General features: G+C 42.5%; 1 protein-coding gene across 4 annotated transcripts in view; it reads right to left on the bottom strand.

Annotated features, from left to right (window-relative positions):
- Positions 1-4,690: 4,690 nt before the first annotated feature.
- ATG10 (autophagy related 10) overlaps positions 4,691-23,503 on the bottom strand; it is a 143,589-nt gene continuing 124,776 nt past the window's right edge. For 2 of the 4 annotated variants that reach the window (XM_073344398.2, XM_073344397.2), the window contains exons 8-10: positions 7,550-7,647; positions 7,138-7,257; positions 4,692-6,725 (exon numbers count right to left, since the gene is read on the bottom strand). In XM_073344398.2, coding sequence (XP_073200499.2) covers positions 7,146-7,257; positions 7,550-7,647 — 210 coding nt within the window. In that variant the 3' untranslated portion in view covers positions 4,692-6,725; positions 7,138-7,145. Of the gene's footprint in view, positions 6,726-7,137; positions 7,258-7,549; positions 7,648-23,503 lie in introns of all 4 variants that reach the window. The other 2 variants (XM_073344399.2, XM_073344400.2) reach the window with 2 other exon arrangements.

Raw genomic sequence — 23,503 nt, 5'->3', positions numbered from 1 at the left:
ACTAAAGGTGTCATGTTGAAGTTGAGGAGATGGGAGGTTGATTCAGCCAGCTTCCAGCGGTGTAACCCAGCGATGCAGATCACTGGTGGTGAAAATTTTCTCACAAGGGGTGGGCATGGGTGGACCACACAGCCTACCCAATTAGCACCCAAGCCCACCCAAATCTGAGCCAGTGTGAATGCAGAAGCCAATGTCCATGTGGTTGAGGTTCAGGGAGACTTGGCTAAGAGAAGTTGGCTCTTGGTCCATCTGCAGAACACCATAGCTGGTCCCATCCCTGCCTCCACCCAGGGCTGCAAACTTCTCCGGATTCCAAACAACTTTGGTGTCAGCCGAGTCCAGGCCTGCCGACAGCAATTCTGGGCCCAAGGGCAGAACTGTTCATGGGCACTCTTCCAGCACAGCCAGGGCATCCACATGCCTGCCTGCCTGCCTTCGCCACCGACGGTACCACCCCATGCACACCAAGGAGCCCTGCAGCCCGTCAGTGAGCCTGGCTCTGCACAGGCGCTAACCAGCACCCCCAGCCCTGACAACCCAAAGGCTGTGGGGATTGCCTGTCTCCACTGGCAAGCTCAGTCCCTGGGCTCCATGCACTCAAATTCCTTCTCTGCATCCTACAATCTTGGCCCCCCAGAATTAAAATAAATATAATATGCAATAATAATATATATCTAGTATAGTAATATGCAAAATAAATGATTTGCTGTGATCTCAGAACTTTGGTCATTGCCCATCCACCATAAATTGGGACCTACCCAAATTTCCACTCCTAGCTACACCACTGGCACAGACTCTGCTCTGCCAATGAGCCTGAAGCTGGCCAGCAATGACTAGGAAAAGGGGACATGGGCAAATGAGGCACTGAATCTAGTGCCTGCTGGTGTGGTTTAGGGAGAGCAACCACAGAGGAGCGAACTGCCTGCTCTCCTCCAGACATGACCCTCCAGGGTGAATTAAGCGCAGGATGTTGCTTTAGCAAAGTTACCACAGTTTAAAAATCCACTGGTGCTCCAGAAAGGGAGGTTGTGTTCTGACAGGCTTGAGAATAGTGAAAGGTGTTCAATAAGATCTTCTATAAACATCATCCTCTTATCAAACAAGTGAATGGCTCTCTAACCTTCAGTTAAAAATTCTCCCTAGTAAGTCACAGTTTTATCAGTCCCTTGAATGCTTAAGTGAAAGTTTCCTTGGAGTTTAAAAAAACAAAACTTGGTAACAGCCTAATGAAAAATAGGGCCTAACAGTGGTAAGCACAGCACTTTCCTATTCCCACTAACACTCCCCAGCACTACTTTCCCAGAATGCTGTTCTCAAGCTGGTCTTTTAAATTTAGCAGTCAAGCAGCTGCAGCCCTAAAGTGGGCAGTAGGAACTTCTAGCTGTATCTTTCTCTTCCAGCTGGTAAGCACTTGTTATGACTTCCCTTTCTTATTGCTAAGGGGGTGAATCACAAAAACATTTTTAAAAACTGTGTCTTTTACAAGATACATAACATATTACCATAAAAGCTAGACTTTTTAGATGACAGAATGGGGGTAGGGATAGCTCAGCGGTTTGAGCATTGGCCTGCTAAACCCAGAGTTGTGAGTTCAATCCTTGAGGGGGCCATTTAGGGATTTGGGGCAAAAATTGGGATTGGCCCTGCTTGGAGCAAGGGGTTGGACTAGATGACCTCCTGAGGTCCCTTACAACCCTGATATTCTATGATAGGAGCCAGTAGGAACTTCACATTTCAGGTTGTGTTATAATAGAATAGAAGTTACTCAATATTTTTTGTTGGGACTGAAATTCTGTGTAATATACATTGAAATGGAAAAGTCTACAATAACTCTTTGAATCACAGCTGTGCTAACTGGGAAAGAACTATTGCCCCAAATTCGTTCCTGGAAAAATGTCAATGAAATCAACGGAGTCAGAACAGGGATTAATTTAGGTTACTTGACTTGCTCTAATGTTGTCCAGTGTAAACTGAAATCAGTGCAGTCACTACTGATGAAAATGAGAACATAATTTGACTCAAAGAATATTTCTTCCATAACCAAAGCAAAACCAAACTTTCTACTGGAGCAGATTATGCCTGAATGCAAAAAAAGAAGCATACATATATAGAACAGTGTTCCTGCCTCCTACAGGAAACCAAAGGCAAACTGCAATTGAGCACATGTGGCTGGTTACATTCTCTGATTCTTGTAATCAAAGGCAAGTATTGGTGGCTTCCTTTAAGAAAGAGTCTCCAGTAGTAGGCTTCTCAATATTTCTTTCCAGATTTCAGACAAGAAACTTAAGGAGATTTAAAACTGCTTTATAATTGAAAACTCTTCTGTAGCAGTTTTCCAAAACTTAAAGAATAACCTATGCTGCCAAAAACTTAGGTGTTTTGGACTTGCCAAATAAAATAAAATATAGCACTGGTAATTGATCTAATTTTGAAATTAGATACGATTTTTGTGAGCAAACGTGTTAAATGTTTTAGAAGGTCACTAGATTACTTATACGAAATGTTTTTTATTACTGATGACATCTTAGCCAAAATACAGAGGATTTTTGAACTAACCATCTTAATGATCTGAATTTTTAGTTGTTTATTAGTGCTAAATAAACAAAGTTACGAGATGTATGATGCGTTTTGCCAGATCACTCATCTATGTGTCCAACTCTCCCAGTTGCTGTAACCCACCTATTTATCTTAACATTTTGTATCTATTATCATAGTATCTAAACAACTGTGAGGGCAGCACCAAGGTGCTCATTATTACTCCGCTGGGATTTAGAAGGGGTTTATCAGCTGGAGATGAATGGGCTTCAGAAACTGGAAACAGTTTGCCTTTCAAAGCAGGCATAGGGTGTTATTGGCAAAGGGTGCTCCTGGAGGTATAGTGGGAAGAATGTACTGAAAAAAAAAGTCACCAGTGCAGCTACCCATGTGGCATGTGCCTGGGCTTACCCCCTCAAGGACAGATCTGAAATCAAAGACAATGTGCCATGCTTTTTCCAAATCATCCTGGGTCTTCTTTACAATGATAAATGAAAGAGGAAAAACCATGTTGTACAATGGGGACTGTTGTGTATAAAAGAAACTGAATGTCGATTTCTCAGTCCACATGACAACCCCATTTCTTTGTAACGCTTGGATGAAACAGAAAAAATCAGGTCTGTAAAGGAACGTTGACTGAACAGAAGGGTGGTGGGGGTCCATTCTGTTGGACTAACTTCATACTTAGCTAGCATAACTTGAGACTGGTGAGGTGTGGCCTCATATGAGTAACTGCATTAATAAATTATACAAGTTGAACTTCCTTTGTCTATAATTATATTCCATGAGTTAATTTATCTAATGCTGTCACATGGACAGAAAGACCGTACTCACAGTAACGCTCCAGGGCAGTGTTTTGTGGAACTTGTAATCTTATGAACAATGATTATCTCAGGTCAATAGTATAGAATAGTCATGACTGGAAGGGGTATTATCAACAAGTCTGCTATGCCTGGAAAACAGAAAGTGTTAGTCTCCTAGAAATATCTAGGAAACTGTGCAAATACATTTTACTCCAAACCATTTTGTTACTTCTATTTTCTGACAGGTGGCCAAAAACTAGTCCAATAAATAAGACTTGAAAGTGAAAAAGAGTATCTGTTGGTTCTTTATCAAGGAATCCTCCACACTAAGCCTAGGAAGAATATTTTAAAACAAGCACTCCAACTATATACATTAAATCCTACTCTGCATTCTGTGTCATATTTTACTGGCCCTGTATCTTAAAAATTGGATTTCTTGGGGGCAAGGACTTGTTTATTCTGTACATTTGACCCATAGGTCAATGCTGGGTAACATCTGTGATGCTACAGAAAGATAACCATGAGCTAGATCCTCCAATAGGGCCATGCAGCAGTCAGTGCACCTAGTGCATATGTGTGCATACTTGTGCATGCAAGTATATGGAACTGTGTATTTTTTGTGTTCCTCCCCTGCCTGATTCCGAGGACAGTGGAAGATAATTCAACCCTCAGGGCAAGGAGAGCAGTCTTCTATAATTTGCATTGGGACTAGCAGCCATTCCAGTGTTCCAGGATTGCCAAAGCAAAATTTGCTCTGGCCATGCCTCATCCTATGCTGGGATGGAGGAAGAAGCAGTTGGTGCAAAGTTGGCTAGACTGACCAGCTGGGAATCTTCAGCTGGTTGTTTGAGCCTGTCATAAATATAAAGGGAAGGGTAAACCCCTTTGAAATCCCTCCTGGCCAGGGGAAAGCTCCTCTCACCTGTAAAGGGTTAAGAAGCTAAAGGTAACCTCGCTGGCACCTGACCAAAATGACCAATGAGGAGACAAGATACTTTCAAAAGCTGGGAGGAGGGAGAGAAACAAAGGGTCTGTGTCTGTCTATATGCTGGTTTCTGCCGGGGATAGACCAGGAATGGAGTCTTAGAACTTTTAGTAAGTAATCTAGCTAGGTATGTGTTAGATTATGATTTCTTTAAATGGCTGAGAAAAGAATTGTGCTGAATAGAATAACTATTTCTGTCTGTGTATCTTTTTTGTAACTTAAGGTTTTGCCTAGAGGGGTTCTCTATGTTTTTGAATCTAATTACCCTGTAAGATATCTACCATCCTGATTTTACAGGGGGGATTTCTTTATTTCTATTTACTTCTATTTTTATTAAAAGTCTTCTTGTAAGAAAACTGAATGCTTTTTCATTGTTCTCAGATCCAAGGGTTTGGGTCTGTGGTCACCTATGCAAATTGGTGAGGCTTTTTATCCAACATTTCCCAGGAAAGAAGGGGTGCAAGTGTTGGGAGGATTGTTCATTGTTCTTAAGATCCAAGGGTCTGGGTCTGTAGTCACCTAGGCAAATTGGTGAGGCTTTTTACCAAACCTTGTCCAGGAAGTGGGGTGCAAGGTTTTGGGAAGTATTTTGGGGGGAAAGACGCGTCCAAACAGCTCTTCCCCAGTAACCAGTATTAGTTTGGTGGTGGTAGCGGCCAGTCCAAGGACAACGGGTGGAATACTTTGTACCTTGGGGAAGTTTTGACCTAAGCTGGTAAAGATAAGCTTAGGAGGTTTTTCATGCAGGTCCCCACATCTGTACCCTAGAGTTCAGAGTGGGGGAGGAACCTTGACAGAGCCCCTTTGCTTCACTGAAGCAGCACAAAGGGCATGAAGCAGGGCTGGGCATCTGGGCTTCTAAACACAGATTTAAAATCATATTATTTTCCTGTAATTTGTTTCTCCTCGTGTATAAAGAGAAATAATTCTTCTTTCAATGTGTGAAATAGGATACAGATATTGTTTACAATAAAACATACATAACCAAATGTTTTGAAAAGAAGGCAATCTGACTGCTGTCATGAGAAGTCAACAAAGAACTACATTTTACAAGTCATGGAGGGAACAAAGGTATCACAGATTATTAGAATCCAGTATAGGATAAATAATGTGTTTTAGTATCATTTACTATAAATTCCAAATGGCCTGGCAAAACAATTTTACTTTGTCAATAGCATTTTAAGGATTGTATTATGTTTTACATCACACACATGATGGAACTAAATTAAAAACATGATGATAAAACTTCTGAGACCACAGATTTTTAAATCCCATAAATTTTACATTTGCAGTTTTGATCCAACATATTCTAATATTTGACTCCCCATGTAAGTGTCATCTTCATTGAACATGTAAAGGCAAAATCTGTAATTCTTATCTACTGAGAAACTGTACAAAATAAATGCAGAACACTTGGAACAAAACATGATTCAGAAGGAATCAAAACTGACTGTCACACTAAAGTTATTTCTAACCTGTTTTTTTGCTGATCTTGGCGCCCTATTATGCAATCTCTACTTTCTCAAAACTCCATTGATATGAGTGGGAGTTTAGCTTAAGTAAGGATTGCAGGATCAGGCCTTTACTCCTGAATAATGACTAGCTCAACCAGAAATGCTAATTTACTACAACAGTACCTTCCCTTGGAGACAAAACCCTTTAGAAGTAGTGAAGAAGGAAGAAGTGGCATGCTCACATGATTGTACTGAGGCACCCTGAATTGTAGAATTGTATAATTTTAACCAATACATAGACTATTAGTACTATTCATCTACAGTTCTGACCCATTCATTCAATTAAGCAATACGTATACAATACATTCTCCAATACACCCTGAGGTATCTGATGATCAGAGTTTTGGCAATTAAGTGTCCCTATCCTCTCCAGGTAACATACTAACCCTAAAATGGAATCAAGCCCACGTTCACATATATAACTGCATCACTGTGGAACGTCTGCAGACTGATAGCATACTTCTCTAGATACACAGTGGTGCTGTCTGATACCTTTCAGAGTAGAATTAAATCCACTGTTTCAATCCCATGCCAGAAAACTCAGCCTTTTATAGGTGTTCTGATACAATCTCAGTAAAGACCAAACCCAGAGAAAAAAGGAGGGAGAATCTGAGGTAGGAAATGAGCAAGTGAATCCTAAAGAGTCAGCGTTGTTACATGGAATGGAGCTTGTGTCCGGGTGGAATGTGAGGTGTCACTAACTGCAGCCAGCTCTTAGTTGTTCCGCGGTCATCAAGCATGTTGCTGCCAGGGGGGAAGAGCCCCGAATGGCAAGCCTTACTGAGCTCTGCTGACTGTCAGGGAACTGGGTAGTTTGTGTCAGGTCTGTCGCAGACAAGGCTGCCATCGCTTTACAATTCTCAAATACCTGTGCTTCAACTTGGGGCCCTGAAGTGGAGACATTGAACAAGGAATTAGAAGCAGTGGAGGAGGCAAAATAAAAATCACTGCAGGGCAAGTACATTAGATCACACCATTAAATGCGCACTGGAGGAGTTAAGCCAAGAAGCTCTGATATTGCTGAAACAGCAGTCCCAGTACACAGAGCATCAACACTGTGACTTTCAATGGAGATCCTTCCTGGCTATTAAGAAGGGTGTTGGCAGAGTGCCAGAGGGACCTCAGCTCAGCTCTCCTGTGCAAAGCAAAATGGCAATGACACAGGGAGTGACTGTGTGTAAATTGTCAGATGGAAAATCCTAGGCACTCCTGAGTTGAAAGGTCAGAAGTAAAAGCTGAAATGCTTACAAACTAGAATCTGATTTTATATGAGACTAAAAAAATGCCATTCCCCTCTTACCTTTAGATTTAATCTGCTTTTGTATTCTGTTCAGACACTAGTTTTGCATAACTCAGAGGTAGATTTAGCCCCACAACTGGGCCTACAATACTCAGCCATGATGTAATGTAGTTTATATTCCTAAAAAACAAAGAAAACATGCATGTATTACAAAAATCTTTACTGATGTTCAGATTTGTGCCTAAAAGTCACCTTATACCAGACAACTTTCTTTAATATGAAGTTACTAATGCACTTTACACACTTTGAGTCTATTTTAACTTACGGGATTTAAGTGAAAACACAGAGTTTTACTACACACAGATTGGGGATGACAATTTCTTGACTGTTCTGACCTTGCAAGTGTAGACAATTGATTTACATATATTAAACATCTTATTATCGCCTCACAAACTGCACTGGTATTCCTCACCTGTTCTCTCTTCGTGAATTAGCCAATACAGGAGCCATGAATTCATTAGTCCGGCAGGGATGAAGGACAAAGAATGGTTGACCAAGTAATGGGTGCTCCTGAAAGAATCCATCAGTTGGCTTTATTATCAAAATGGCTTTAGGAAAAGATACAACATGCTATTTGAACCAAAAAAAAAAAAAAAAAAAAAAAAAAAGGGCCAATTCCTTCATAGCGTAATTCAACAGCTCACTTCAGTGAAGTTACACAAAATGTAATTTGACTCCTGTTTTTAAGAACAGTAAAGGCATTTAAGCAATCAATATTCGAGTGTACAGTTTCTAATTCTGAAATAGAAATAAGTGTACCGTGTAGGTTATGCTATCATTTTAATTATGATGCAAAGATTTTCAAAAGCAGCTCAGGTTACTTGTAACAGCAGCGAAAAAGTTAACAGCAGAAAGCAAGTGGGCAAAGTTGCCATTTAAAAGTGTGTTCTGACACAACGTAATGCCTACCCCAGCAGAGGAGCCTCCACTGAATAGCTCCTTGACAATCTTAGGCCAGCTCTATACTACAAACGTATGTTGACATAACTACATCGCTCAGGGGTCTGAAAAATCCACACCCCTGAGCAACCTAGTAATACAAACCTAATGCCTGGTGTAGACAGTGCTATGTCGACGGGAGCACTTCTCTGTCAACATAGCTACCGCCTCTCATGAGGGTGGATTGATTATCCCGACAGGAGGCTCTTTCCTGTTGGCATAGTAGCATCTTTACTAAAGTGCTACAACAGCGCAGCTGCGCTGCTGTATGTGTAGACAAGCCCTCTGATCCTGATCCTTGGGTCTTGCCAAGTTGAAGGGCAAAGATGGTTTTATCTGGGGATCAGACTGGGAGTGGGGGGTCTCAGGGCTAACTTCCTCCAATTGGTAACCGGCCCTGAGCTCTTGTCCATATGAACAGAGGTTATTTTCCAGTCCATACAAACAGAGAACTGCAGTTTTCTTCACAAAAAACACAGCCTATTAACAAACCAAAAACATGTTTAGTGACAGTTAACTATGTGGCAGGACATACTTCATCCACCACAAGTATTAAAAGCATGGAATCATAGAATATCAGGGTTGGAAGAGACCTCAGGAGGTCGTCTAGTCCAACCCCCTGCTCAAAGCAGGACCAACCCCAACTAAATCATCCCAGCCAGGGCTTTGTCAAGCTGGGTCTTAAAAACTTCTAAGGATGGAAATTCCACCACCTTCTTAGGTAACCCATTCCAATGCTTCACCACCCTGCTAGTGAAATATTTTTTTCCAAATATCCAACCTAGACCTCCCCCACTGCAACTTGAGACCATCGCTTCTTGTTCTGTCATCTGCCACCACTGGAAACAGCTTTGTTCCATCCTCTTTGGAACTCCTGTTCATGTAGTTGAAGGCTGCTATCAAATCCCGCCTCATGAATTAAGAAGTGAAGGGGAAGGTTCTGTGTGTTCCATTCCACCTTGATATCACTTACAACACTGTTGATAACAGTCCAATGTTTCATAAGGCTTTCACAGTCATCACACAAGCAATACACGCCCCGACTCACTCAAACTGGCACTCTAATGCAAAACTTTAACAATGACCTCATCTGTAATTGTATCAACAGATTAGCACATCTGACTCTCACACTGGGGAAATTAATTTGCTTTAACATTGTTAAGGTACCACTGCATCAAAACAAACAGAATCCTACTTCATCTCCGCACTCAGCAAGGGACGTAAGCATCTAGTATGTCACAGACAGGAGCAATCTGAAAGTGATTCCAGAAAAGTAAAATATCGAAATAGGAACACCCAAAACAGGAACAGGTACCCTGTTTTTTTACACAATACCTGTACTTAGTTTAGATGCTACTGAGCCAGATCTTTAGGGCCAAGAACCTTGTACTGCAACTCAGTGGGGCGAAGAACAGGGGATGTGAGCATGTATATAAAGCGAGCAAAAAGTTCATCTTTGTACTCTCCCAGTCCAAGCTTGTCTCTGTGCAGGGCTTGAAACTGTAGCTGGGGATTGGCGTGATGGAGGCATCCTGGCTGTAGGCTCTTAAATGCACTCTGTACCGGCAACAGGGAAAAGTGGCAGTACAGAAGCCACAATACTGGTTTTACACTACTTGGGGAGGCCCCTACTCCATGCGGCTAGATACACCAGCTCTGGGGCCAGATTTCAGCAGTGGTTTGGCTGTATTTTATTGAAAGATCTACGTCTTTGCCTACACTCACCAGCAAAATGCTCATAGACTTAGTCTCCCTGCAGTGTAATGGAAAAACTCCTATTTCCTCCATTCCCCAGCCTATATCAGGGACAAATCCTGGTCCTACTGAAATCAGGGGATGTTCTTCCATTGCCTTTATTGAGATCAGGATTTGCCCCACAGCATTTTAAATATTCATATAATAACTGAGGGCTCTCTGACAGTGGCAGGACACTTTGTTCTAGTGCTAAAAACATGCAGATTGGGGTAGCCAGCATTTTCTTTAACGTAACATTCAGAGGCTGAAAATATTTTCAGACCTCTTTGTTTTACCTCTTCAGTGCAAAAAGTTAATTCATGCAAGACTGCTACCATCTGCTGTCAGTAATAGTGAACTGATGCCGTTCTGCACTGAGAAACAAGTGCCTGTGTGAATTAAGTATCTCTGCCATTCAGCTGCTAGTCTGAATCAGTCTGTCTCTAAAAGACAGAGTTCAGGAAAGTGGTATTCCTTGGAGGTATTAAAAAGATATTTAATGCTGTTTACATACTATTAAACCCCTCTCGCACAAAAAAAAATAATTGCACAGCAAATAAGCAATTAGTCCCAGCACCCTTAAATGTAACGAATAGTGCAAAGAGATATGTTCACCTCCCAAATTAACAAAGATGATTCATTTAGTTCTTGATTTTGCTTGCTTATACAGGGCACAAAAATAATTTCACTAGCTGAATATTCACCTTTTCACCTCAGTGTCTTGCAGTCCATATTTGGCTTGATACTGCACTGAGCTGGGCAAAACACCCTTAAGCTGAGTCAGGAATGCAGACCTATTGTTTTATGTAACATCGTATTAATTCATTGTTCTACATCTTTTCTCTTCAAGTACCTCCTTGCTTTGTAACTTAATGATGCCTGGAGCCTGAAACATTTCCCAGATACCTCTGAGCCAGATGTACATATGAAAGAGCTGGGTGCATCTGCACCCAGCAGGAGGAACATTCCTGTCCCACCCGGCTGATAAGACTGCAGCAGGGATTTTTACAAGCCTACTACTGTCCTTCCTTAGTCCCTCCAACTTTCATATAAGGCTCTACATCGTGGGTGTCTGATAACTGCCATCCTTCTATCTGCTGGAATGGAATGGAGCACTTTACCTCTTCTTCCTGTCCTGGCTGCTGGGAAACAAGAGTGCCAACACAAAAGCAAGTGGGTTGTTACAATAGTTTGTAGCTGCTCTTCCCTCATGTTGATCATTGAGCTTTTAATTGAATATCTCTGAATTTCTCCATAGGTGGGTTTAATCATGTATTGTTTTTAATATTCTCTTTCTGGCATGCAAACAGCTTGCCACTCCATTACTGCAAAGGCCATCATTGCTGGGAATGAGGAAAGACACACTGAAAAAGACAGTGTCACTTTGGTCCATATTTAGAAGGGTGTCGTCACAAGCTAATCTCTGTGAATTATTTGTTCAGCTCTAATCCAGGAAATTGGAGTACATTACAGATATTTACTTTAAAGACCTTCTTTACCAGCGAGAGTAGGAGGGAATCCCATCAAGCAAATGGCTGTGTCTAAAGTCGGAAATTTAAATGTATTCACTATTGTGCAAGGATGTACTCAGTCCTAAATAAGAAACATCAGATAACATGAATGCTGTGCTGCTTGGAAATGTTCAAAACCTGAAGGTCAAGGATATGTGTCATATTGAATGTACTGCATGTTTTCGTGTAAAAGCCACAGAAGCACAGGAAATCACAACACATCATTAGCCAAGGTCCACCAAGCACCATACCACAAAAGCCTCCAGAAAGGTCAGGCTGAGGCAAGGAAAAAGGCTGCTGAGGGATCAGTGAGAGAAAGTGAAGCGGCCTGTTGAAGCTGGGACGTCTGTCTAAATCCTGAATTCCAAGTTCTGTACACAATCATGTCCCCATTCTTGTGTTAGCCAGTTGTTATCATGCTTAATGTAAATTCAAGGTTAAATCACTGAATTTGCACCTCTGAGAAAGAAGTGATGGACAGTTGCCAATACATATGTAAGCATTATCATAGGAATGAATAGCACCTGTGGAACACCTTGCCAGAGGATATTGTGAAGACCAAGACTATAACAGGGTTCAAAAAAGAACTAGATAAGTTTATGGAGGATAGGTCCATCAGTGGTTATTAGCCAGGATGGACGGGGATGGTGTCAACTAGCCTCTGTTCACCAGAAGCTGGGAATGGGCGACAGGATGGATCACTTGATTACCTGTTCTGTTCATTCCTCTGGGGCACCTGGCATTGGCCACTGTCAGAAGACTGGATACTGGGCTAGATGGACCTTTGGTCTGATCCAGTATGGCCATTCTTATGGCATAGGAAATTGATAATGGGAGATAGAACCTTTTATTGCCAAGCCACCAGTTCAAATCCGCCCCAGGTTGGTAGGAGCTGAAAAAGATCATTGTATGATGGCCTTTATGAAATTAACTGCCAGGTTTTATATAATCAAAACTGGCATTAATTAGTGCCTTTGTTGATAGTTATAGCAGAGGAGCCAACGACTGAATCAGCCATGGAGAATGAATTAACTTCTTGACCCTAGAGGTGGTCCCTCCAGGTCAGTGTTGAAGCACATTGGCAGGGCAGCATGGGACTCTTGCACTACTGCTGTCTGTGGTGCACCGATTACTTCTGGGGAATTCTGCGCTACTGCGTGTGCGCATATTTAATAAGCCCCGCAGATTTCTAATTCTTTGTGAAGAAAAAGCTTCTGCCAAAATGTTGCTGCAGTTCCACCTCTTGCCCACCAGTGGGTGCTGTGGCAATAGAACAAAGTTGCAGCTCCCCGCAGTGAGGGAGAGAGCTGCCTTTGCAGTGCTTGTCAGACCAGGTCAGGAGACGGGCTGTTGGGTGTAGGGGGTAGGGGGTCAGACAAGGACTCATAAGGGCTAGTGCGGGAGGACAGACTGGGGCAGGGGCTGAATGGGAGTGGAGGCACAGAGACACCTGGGGACAGGGGAGTGGCTGGGCGAGGGCACAGAGACACATGGGGACAGGGGCAGATGTGCCTGACTGAATGGGAGAGGCAGAGTCTGTATGGGGGAAGCTCCCTAACAATCCCTCCCTGCCTCCCCCCCAAAAAACCTGTTCCTTACTCTTCCCACCCACACCCAACAGCCCTCCCAGTTCATACCCAGGCTCCTTCCCAGCAATTTACTTCCCTCTCCCTCAGCTCCTCCATTACCCCTGACTCCCCCAAGTCTTTGCACTGCTTCTGAGGGGTGTGGGAAATACGGTTCTGTGTTGTAGTTTAAATGAATTATTACTTGGAGTTCTGTATTAATATGCTTAGTAAGGAATCTATTTGTCAAAAAACATTGCCTGAATCTTTTTTGTTGTATTGTTACAGACATACTTGCTGACAGGTATTTTGAAAAAAAATAACCAAAAATAATTGAAACTGGTGTGATTATATTGCGTTATTTTGACAAATAAAATATGCAAACTTTCGCAGAATTTTAAAATATTGTGCGCAGAATTTTTACTTTTGTTGCAGAATTCCACCAGGAATAATCCATTCTGTGGATTAAAAATGGGCTTTAGTCTCTAGCACAGTCAATCCAGAATCCTTCAGAAGCACTACAAAAATGTTCTGAGCGAGAGTGAACAAGAGCCGCCTGAGAGTGCATTTCATACATATATTTATTATCTGCTGCACCTATGTGATAGAATGGTGATATGCCATATGCAGTGAAGTGGATGGTGAACTATATCCTAAGGAAGCAATACTATACATTAACTCAGTAGTTCTCAACCGGGGTACATGTATCCTTGGGGATACACAGATGTCTTCTAGATATTTGCCTACTTTTACAACAGGCTACATGAAAAGCACTAGTGAAGTCAACACAAACTAAAATTTCATACAGACAATGACTTGTTTATACTGCCCTATATCCTATATCAGTGTTTTTCAATCGGGGGGCCAGGGGGGCAGAAGCGGTCACCATTTATTTTATAATTATATGGTAAAAACAAGAAAGCACTTTTTCAGTAATAGTGTGCTGTGACACTTGTATTTTTATGTTTGATTTTGTAAACCAGTAGTTTTTAAGTGAGGTGCAACTTGGAGTACGGAAGAAAATCTAGCCTCCTGAAAGGGATACAGTAGTTTGGTAAGGTTAAGGACCACTGCTTTAGCTGGTCAGAGCTGTGTATCAGACAGACGAAAAACATGAGTCACATTGGGATTTTCAAGCGCAAACCTAATTTAAATGGGAAGGAGGGAATCTACTTATTTTTAGCTAGAAATTAATCTTGTTGCAATGTAACTCATGTAGTGGTAAATTTGCAGAGTAATGTGCAGGAGGTACAAATCGATTCCCACAATTGCTATCTGCAGTTGTACAGAATGGAATCTTACATTTATGGGTTGCACACAACTCTTCTGGACAGTAATGGAATGCCAGACAGTGAGTCAGTTTATTTGAAATCTGCTGCATTATTTTCCTCTATATAACCCCACACAGACTCATAATACAATCTGTTCAGTAGCATAAGTTGGAATCCATCATATCTGCATATCTCTTCTCTGAGTCTTCCCCAACTTTCATGGGAAATTGAATTTTTGCAAGCAGCAGCTCCTGTGAATTTTTCAGCTCAAACTGTTGTTTAATTTACGTTCTTTGGAAAGAGCTCTTTATTAGGTGACATCAAGAAAGATTTTTAAGGATGGTCCGAATCCATTTATGCAGCTGTTACCTCAGCTTCTGGCATGGAACATGCAGAGAAGGCTGATGGGCAAAAGATGTGACACAGGAGAAGAGGGTTTTTTTGGTATGGTATTTGAAACTAAACTCAGTTTTTCTTAGTTACAGCAAAAAGAAATGCAAACCATAAGCTACTTGAGTAGGGCCGGCCCTAGATCAAATGGTGCCCATGCGAGGAGCATCTTTGGCTTGTGCCGCCCCCCCAAAGTTTGTTAAACTTTTTAATACCTTACTTTTTATTTCATTTGTAGCCCATTTCATGACTTTTATGCATTATTTGTATGCACGATAGATCCAAAGACTGGTCAATGGCATTTTCAAATGATAAAATAGCAAGCAATGTAAATCTCTCGGCAACCATCGTCAATCAAAGATATGTTTTAATGAACTGCGTTTACCACTCGTGACTGTGACCAGGAGTGTAAACAGAATCCTCAAAGCTACCCACACATTAGGAAAAGTGTCCTTCAGCTCTGCATTGTGAATTAATTGGAGAACTTGAAATGGAGAGTACTTCACATGTGGCAAAATATGACAGATGTTGTCCAATTGGACATAAATGTCTTTATCACTAACATTTGAACATTCCCAATGTGTCAGCGTCCGGTGAAGGTCCATGCAATTGTTCAAGAGTTTTGCTGTCTGGCAGCAGCTTACTAAGGCCATACAAAAAAAACCCAGGTCTTTTGTCCAAACCTTTCTTCCATGCAGGTTAATGAAAAATGAATCCACATATGGAATACCAAAACATTTTACTTCAAACATTCTATTTTCTTTTTCGTCACTAAAAACAAAAACAGCACCCTGCACCCTCCCCCCACAAGCCAGGCACCCCAGGTAGTCCCCTGCCCCTAAATCCTACCCTTTACTTGAGGGGCTCAAACATTATAATTAATGACCACCATTTTTCATCAATGTGTCAGGGCTTTATTTGCTCTCTTTTATCACTCCCCTGTCAACAGTTACTAATTAAACTGTAAAAAGAAAAGGAGTACTTGTGGCACCTTAGAGACTAACCAATTTATTTATGCTCAAATAAATTGGTTAGTCTCTAAGGTGCCACAAGTACTCCTTTTCTTTTTGCGAATACAGACTAACACGGCTGTTACTCTGAAACCTGTAATTAAACTGTAACATCCATCACAAGGTTGCAAAGAGTTAAAATATAAATATAAAACTTTGCTCCTTTTCTATCATCCACAGCTTAACAGCCTGCTATGTACTGAAATGCCAGGGATCAATCTGAACAGTGACAAAAACTTGAGTATTTCCAAAGCACGAGTATAATTAAACGCAAAACTTCCATCCAGTTGGGTTATATCATTTTCTCTGGCTGCACATATTGAGATGCAGCCTCAGAGCTGGCCCTAGAAATAAGCAGACTAAGCAATTGCTTAGGGTCCCAAGCAGCTCAAGGGGGCCCCCTGTTCACTTTTTCAGTCTGTGTGTGGGGGCAGTCCCCAAAATATTCCTGCTTAGGGCCCCAATGGGCTAGCCCTGCCTCTGTGCAGCCCAAAATAATTTAGGGAATTAACAATAAACATCACTCCAGGCAATGGCTAATTAGCTGTAGGCAGCTAGTCTTGCTCCTGCAGCCAGCAGGTATTTCGTTGTCTGGACATCTCCTGTAACAGCGCCATTTATTTTCTCTGTCATAACTGGAGCACCTCCAATAGTAATGGCTTCTATTTTCTCCAGTGCTACATTAAACTGCCTTGGAACATCCATCATAACATTTATGGCCTCTCTATTTATATCACAGTGCAAGGGATTCATGTCCAAAACAGCTTCTGCCACATCCAGTTTCCATGATGTTGCTTTGATAAAAATCATTCACGGAGGGATGTCAAGCCTTTTATAAAGGGCGCTACTACTGAGTGCTGTAGCAGGCACTGTTTGTGCTGGAACATTTTTCCAACACTACCTGCAAACTCAAGTCAGTCTTCTGTCCAGCAGAAGAAGGTAGAAATAATAAAACTTTTTTTCCACATAATCTTTTCCATTTGGGGCAACAGAAACATTGTTGCATTAAATTAAGATACGCAGCTTCCTCACTTAACATCTATAGAGAGTTATGGTCATATCGTGCCATCAGTTTTAAACGGTACTTGCCAATTAAATTAATGCCCATCTTTAACTCCTACATCCCAAGCTTATGCTTACACAAGTATTTTATGTTACTAAGTTTATTGTCACTAGAATCTTTATTTTATTTTTTTATAATTTAAGTTTATGGAATGATCCAATCTCTCTCCCTCTCTGCTGTACTGGTCAGCCTTACCAATATTACAGAGCTGATAAAAAGAAAAGGAGGACTTGTGGCACCTTAGAGACTAACCAATTTATTTGAGCATGAGCTTTCGTGAGCTACAGCTCACTTCATCGGATGCATACCGTGGAAACTGCAGAAGACATTATATACACAGAGACCATGAAACAATACCTCCTCCCACCCCACTCTCCTGCTGGTAATAGCTTATCTAAAGTGATCATCAAGTTGGGCCATTTCCAGCACAAATCCAGATTTTCTCACCCTCCACCCCCCCCACACACACACACAAACTCACTCTCCTGCTGGTAATAGTCCATCCAAAGTGACCACTCTCCTCACAATGTGTATGAAAATCAAGGTGGGCCATTTCCAGCACAAATCCAGGTTTTCTTACAGGGAAAGATTAAGAATGAGCTCTCAAAAATGGATACTCTCATAAAAAAACAACCTTCCACACAAACTTTCTCTTGGCTGGATTTTACTAAAACTAGACAAGTCATTTACAATGCACACTTTGCTTCTCTACAAAAGAAAAAGGACACTAAACTTTCTAAACTACTACATGCTACAAGGGGCCACAGCAATGGTTCCCTCAACCCACCCAGCAATATTGTTAACCTATCCAACTATACTCTCAGCCCAGCAGAAGCAGCTGTCTTATCTCGGGGCCTCTCCTTCTGCCCCTCCACCCCCACGAACATGATACAGTTCTGTGGTGACCTAGAATCCTATTTTCGACATCTCCAACTCAAGGAATATTTCCAAAATACCTCTGAACAACATACTAATCCACAGAGGCCTCCCTACCAACATTACAAAAAGAAGGATTCTAGGTGGACTCCTCCTGAAGGTCGAAACAGCAGACTGGACTTCTACATAGACTGCTTCCGCCGACGTGCACGGGCTGAAATTGTGGAAAAGCAGCATCACTTGCCTCATAACCTCAGCCATGCGGAACACAATGCCATCCACAGCCTCAGAAACAACTCTGACATCATAATCAAAAAGGCTGACAAAGGAGGTGCTGTTGTCATCATGAATAGGTCAGAATATGAACAAGAGGCTGCTCGGCAGCTCTCCAACACCACTTTCTACAAGCCATTACCCTATGATCCCACTGAGAGTTACCAAAAGCAACTACAGCATTTGCTCAAGAAACTTCCTGAAAAAGCACAAGATCAAATCCGCACAGACACACCCCTGGAACCCCAACCTGGGATATTCTATCTACTACCCAAGATCCATAAACCTGGAAATCCTGGGCGCCCCATCATCTCAGGCATTGGCACCCTGACAGCAGGATTGTCTGGCTATGTAGACTCCCTCCTCAGGCCCTACGCTACCAGCACTCCCAGCTACCTTCGAGACACCACTGACTTCCTGAGGAAACTACAATCCATCGGTGATCTTCCTGATAACACCATCTTGGCCACTATGGATGTAGAAGCCCCCTACACCAACATTCCACACAAAGATGGACTACAAGCCGTCAAGAACACTATCCCCGATAATGTCACGGCTAACCTGGTGGCTGAACTTTGTGACTTTGTCCTTACCCATAACTATTTTACATTTGGGGACAATGTATACCTTCAGATCAGCGGCACTGCTATGGGTACCCGCATGGCCCCACAGTATGCCAACATTTTTATGGCTGACTTAGAACAGCGCTTCCTCAGCTCTCATCCCCTAACGCCCCTACTCTACTTGCGCTATATTGATGACATCTTCATCATCTGGACCCATGGAAAAGAAGCCCTTGAGGAATTCCACCATGATTTCAACAATTTCCATCCCACCATCAACCTCAGCCTGGTCCAGTCCACACAAGAGATCCACTTCCTGGACACTACAGTGCTAATAAACAATGGTCACATAAACACCACCCTATACCGGAAACCTACTGACCGCTATTCCTACCTACATGCCTCCAGCTTTCACCCTGACCACACCACACGATCCATCGTCTACAGCCAAGCTCTGCGATACAACTGCATTTGTTCCAACCCCTCAGACAGAGACAAACATCTACAAGATCTCTATCAAGCATGCTTACAACTACAATACCCACCTGCAGAAGTGAAGAAACAGATTGATAGAGCCAGAAGAGTTCCCAGAAGTCACCTACTACAGGACAGGCCTAAAAAAGAAAATAACAGAACACCGCTAGCCGTCACCTTCAGCCCCCAACTAAAACCCCTCCAACGCATTATTAAGGATCTACAACCTATCCTGAAGGATGACCCAACACTCTCACAAATCTTGGGAGACAGGCCAGTCCTTGCCTACAGACAGCCCCCCAACCTGAAGCAAATACTCACCAACAACCACATACCACACAACAGAACCACTAACCCAGGAACCTATCCTTGCAACAAAGCCCGTTGCCAACTGTGCCCACATATCTATTCAGGGGACACCATCAAAGGGCCTAATAACATCAGCCACACTATCAGAGGCTCGTTCACCTGCACATCCACCAATGTGATATATGCCATCATGTGCCAGCAATGCCCCTCTGCCATGTACATTGGTCAAACTGGACAGTCTCTACGTAAAAGAATAAATGGACACAAATCAGATGTCAAGAATTATAACATTCATAAACCAGTCGGAGAACACTTCAATCTCTCTGGTCACGCAATCACAGACATGAAGGTCGCTATCTTACAACAAAAAATCTTCAAATCCAGACTCCAGCGAGAAACTGCTGAATTGGAATTCATTTGCAAATTGGATACTATTAATTTAGGCTTAAATAGAGACTGGGAGTGGCTAAGTCATTATGCAAGGTAGCCTATTTCCCCTTGTTTTTTTCTACCCTCCCCCCCCCCCACATTCTGGTTAAACTTGGATTTATGCTGAAAATGGCCCACCTTGATTATCATGCACATTGTAAGGAGAGTGGTCAGTTTGGATGAGCTATTGCCAGCAGGAGAGTGAGTTTGTGTGTGTGTGGGGGGGGGGGGGTGAGAAAACCTGGATTTGTGCTGGAAATGGCCCACCTTGATTTTCATACACATTGTGAGAAGAGTGGTCACTTTGGATAAGCTATTACCAGCAGGAGAGTGAGTTTGTGTGTGGGGGGGGGGGGGGGGGTGGGGGCGGAGGGGCGGAGGGTGAGAAAACCTGGATTTGTGCTGGAAATGGCCCAACTTGATGATCATTTTAGATAAGCTATTACCAACAGGAGAGTGGGGTGGGAGGAGGTATTGTTTCATGTCTCTGTGTATATAATGTCTTCTGCAGTTTCCACGGTATGCATCCGATGAAGTGAGCTGTAGCTCACGAAAGCTCATGCTCAAATAAATTGGTTAGTCTCTAAGGTGCCACAAGTACTCCTTTTCTTTTTGCGAATACAGACTAACACGGCTGCTACTCAGAGCGGATAAACTCTTTCCTACTGTGAGGAAAATGGAACACTTCTCATTTAAAAACAAAACCAGACATTTCCTTGATTCAGCATGCTGCATAAGCCAGTGTGCAATTTTAGGCATGTTGAACTTGAAATAACTGGGATTATTTGCATCCTTAAAGTTACACACCAGTTTAGGCTCTGTTTTGGTCATGCCCTAAAAGGGAAGTGATTTTTTTTTTTTATGAACTAGGGGGTGGGATTTCAAACATTACAATGCAGCTTGAAATACTGAAGTGAAGTCAGCATATTCACAGTGGGTTTATAACGATCAGTCACATTCCCTGAGAAGGCAACAGGACAGCAACAGCAGTCCCATAAAAAATATTCCAAATTCTCTTGCTCACTCGGCACTTCTGCAGAAAATGTTGCCCCAGTAATGGAGTTGCTGCAACAGAAACTCTATTACTATGAAAGAAAAGGAATGCATCCGATGAAGTGAGCTGTAGCTCACAAAAGCTTATCCTCAAATAAATTGGTTAGTCTCTAAGGTGCCACAAGTCCTCCTTTTCTTTTTGCGGACACAGACTAACACGGCTGCTACTCTGAAACCTGTCCATTACTGTGGAATTGCTATGTTGCAGAAGCAGCATTTTTATAGAATTGCAATTATGTAAGGAACTTTTATCATTCTGATAGAAGCTACAGATCCATTATAATACTAATTGTACAGTACTCTGTTTTGCGTACTGATGGAGATTGTAACATGTCTATTAAAGCAGCAATTTCATAAAAATGTTTTAGTAATAGGTTTGGTACTGGCTATGCAGACGTGATAAGAAGAAGAAAATGCTTCAGATGGGCAAAATGACTAATGGAAGAGGTTTGATGTAAAGGCTACATACTCCAACAAAGACTAAAAAAGCTCCACCTATCTTATGAGCTGTGGTTCATAACAGGCTGTCTTAGGCCATGGATTCTAGTTGTCCTGTTTTCTATTTACAAAGAGAAGCCCAGCCAATTTCGTGATGTAGTGAGCACTGGAACATTGTTTTCAAAAGCCACGCCCACTACCTAAATGCTCTGACAAATCAAACAATAGAGTGGAGGAGTTACATGTATCTGTCTGTAGTAGTCATTCTTCAATAGCCACTGAAGCACAACTGCTGCTGTCTTGGAAGAGACGCCGCACTCCATTTTCTTAAATAATCAAAATAATATTGCACTGATGCTCAGCAAAGGTGGGATTTTGGAGGGGGAAATCAGATGAGAAATAATGGGAAAATTACAGAGGGACGCAATCTTTTCCCACTGCTGAACACCTGTGCAGGTGTACAGCAAAAGGCAGAGATGTTTTGATTTAAAGTCAGATTGTACTTTGAAAAGAAACTGTTACAGTGGCCCCTTACTACTCAATAGATGTATTAGAATCATAGAATATCACGGTTGGAAGGGACCTCAGGAGGTCATCTAGTCCAACCCCCTGCTCAAAGCAGGACCAATCCCCAATTTTTGGCCCAGATCCCTAAATGTCGCCCTCGAGGACTGAACTCACAACCCCGTGTTTTGCAGGTCAATGCTCAAACCACTGAGCTATCCCTCCCTCTCTCCTGCATATATTCTCCATGTGTATTCACAGTCAGACCATAGAGTCAATAGAAATGTAAATTAAATTCCAATTGCAGGAACAATTACACACCACCAATTCCACTGAAGAGAGTAGGGTTGCATACGTGTGACTAAGACAAATTAAGAAGTCAATAGGGTTGTACAACACACTTGTAACAGTAGATACAGTTTGGTCTATGGAATCTTCATTACCAGTGATGCATGAGAAGGAAAGATATTTTTAGTTTGACTTTCAGATCCCAGGGTGAGTTTGCAGGACTGGCAATTATAAACATCTTACTTCTGAAGTGAGCACACTTGATTTGGAAATTATTAAGATGATGAATATTGAACCCCCGAATGACATTTTTCCTGCCACTTTTTCCAGAGAAGAGCTGCACTTTAAACTAAAAATGTTAGTGAATGATTATGAAAAGAAATGCACCACAAAAAGGGTACCATTTCTAAAAGAGCTCAGTGCCGGCACAAAAAACATATGGATCAAATAAACCCTGGGTAAGAACAGGGTGATGATTGTCTGAAGGAGTAAATATTTCAAAGCACAAGCTGACACACCATCCTCTTCCATGGGAGTCTGCCCCCCATTAATCAAAACGGGTGTCATAGGTGCTGACTTCCCCTCTAGCCAAGGGGTGCTCAACTCCATGCCGCTCTGCCCATGCCCTGCCTCCGCCCCCAAGCCCTCGCTCCTGCTCTGCCTCCACCCCACCTCTTCCCCACCTCTTTCCACCCCCTCCCCTGAGCATGCCATGTCCCCACTCCTCCTCCTCCCTCCCGGAGCTGACCTGAATGCTGCAAAACAGCTGTTTCACAGTGGGCAGGAGGCGCTGGGAGGGAGGGGGAGGAGTGATCAGCGGGGCTGCTAGCAGGGGAGAGGCGCTGAGCGTGTATGGGGGGAGAGTGGGGAGCTTGGCTGCTGGTGGGTTCTGAGCACCTGCTAATTTTTCTCCTTGGGTGCTCCAGCCCTGGAGCACCCATGGAGTCAGCGCCTATGGCAGGTGTAACATCTTAGGGTATGTCTACACTGCAATAAAACACCTGTAGCTGGCCTGAATCCGCTGACTTTGGTTTGTGGGGCTCAGGCTTCAGGCTACAAAATTGTAATATAGATGCTTGTGCTTGGCTGGGGCCCGAGCTCCGAGTTCCCCTTCTGCCTGGACAAAGATCAGTGTTCGATACACTCTTCATCTCCAGCCTAGGTTACAGTAATTTATTGTACCTACTGATGAAGGTGGAAACAATATAAAAGCTTCAGCCTGTGCAGAGTGTGGCAGCCCATCTTCTCAGTGTAATGGCATGTCATGAGTACATGACCCCGATTTTCCACACCCTTAACTAGCTGCTAATTCACTTCCCTGGTCAATCTTGGGTTTGTATTTCAAAGCCATTAAAATATCAGGACCCAGCTACACCAGCCAACCATACCTCCATCCATGACATCTGAAAACAGTTGTGCTCTTCTGGTACAATGCTTAATATAGTTTTTACAAAGTCAAGGACTAAGCATGTCAGACAGAAATAAAGCGTTTTTAGTTGAGAGGATATAGGTGTGGATGACACGTCTGAAGGAGATTAGTCTAATCTGGAGTTTCACCATCTTTAGGGCATCCTGAAAGACACTCCCAGTTCAGCCGGAATCATGGTGGTGGTGGTGGTGCGGAATTAAATATAGATATTCCACAAACTGTGATGAGTGGATAGACAGACAGACAG

This window comes from Lepidochelys kempii, chromosome 5, assembly GCF_965140285.1.
Source record: "Lepidochelys kempii isolate rLepKem1 chromosome 5, rLepKem1.hap1, whole genome shotgun sequence".
NCBI lineage: Eukaryota > Metazoa > Chordata > Testudines > Cheloniidae > Lepidochelys > Lepidochelys kempii.
The sequence above is the reverse complement of the archived record's forward strand: the minus strand, read 5'-3'. Positions and strand labels throughout refer to the sequence as shown.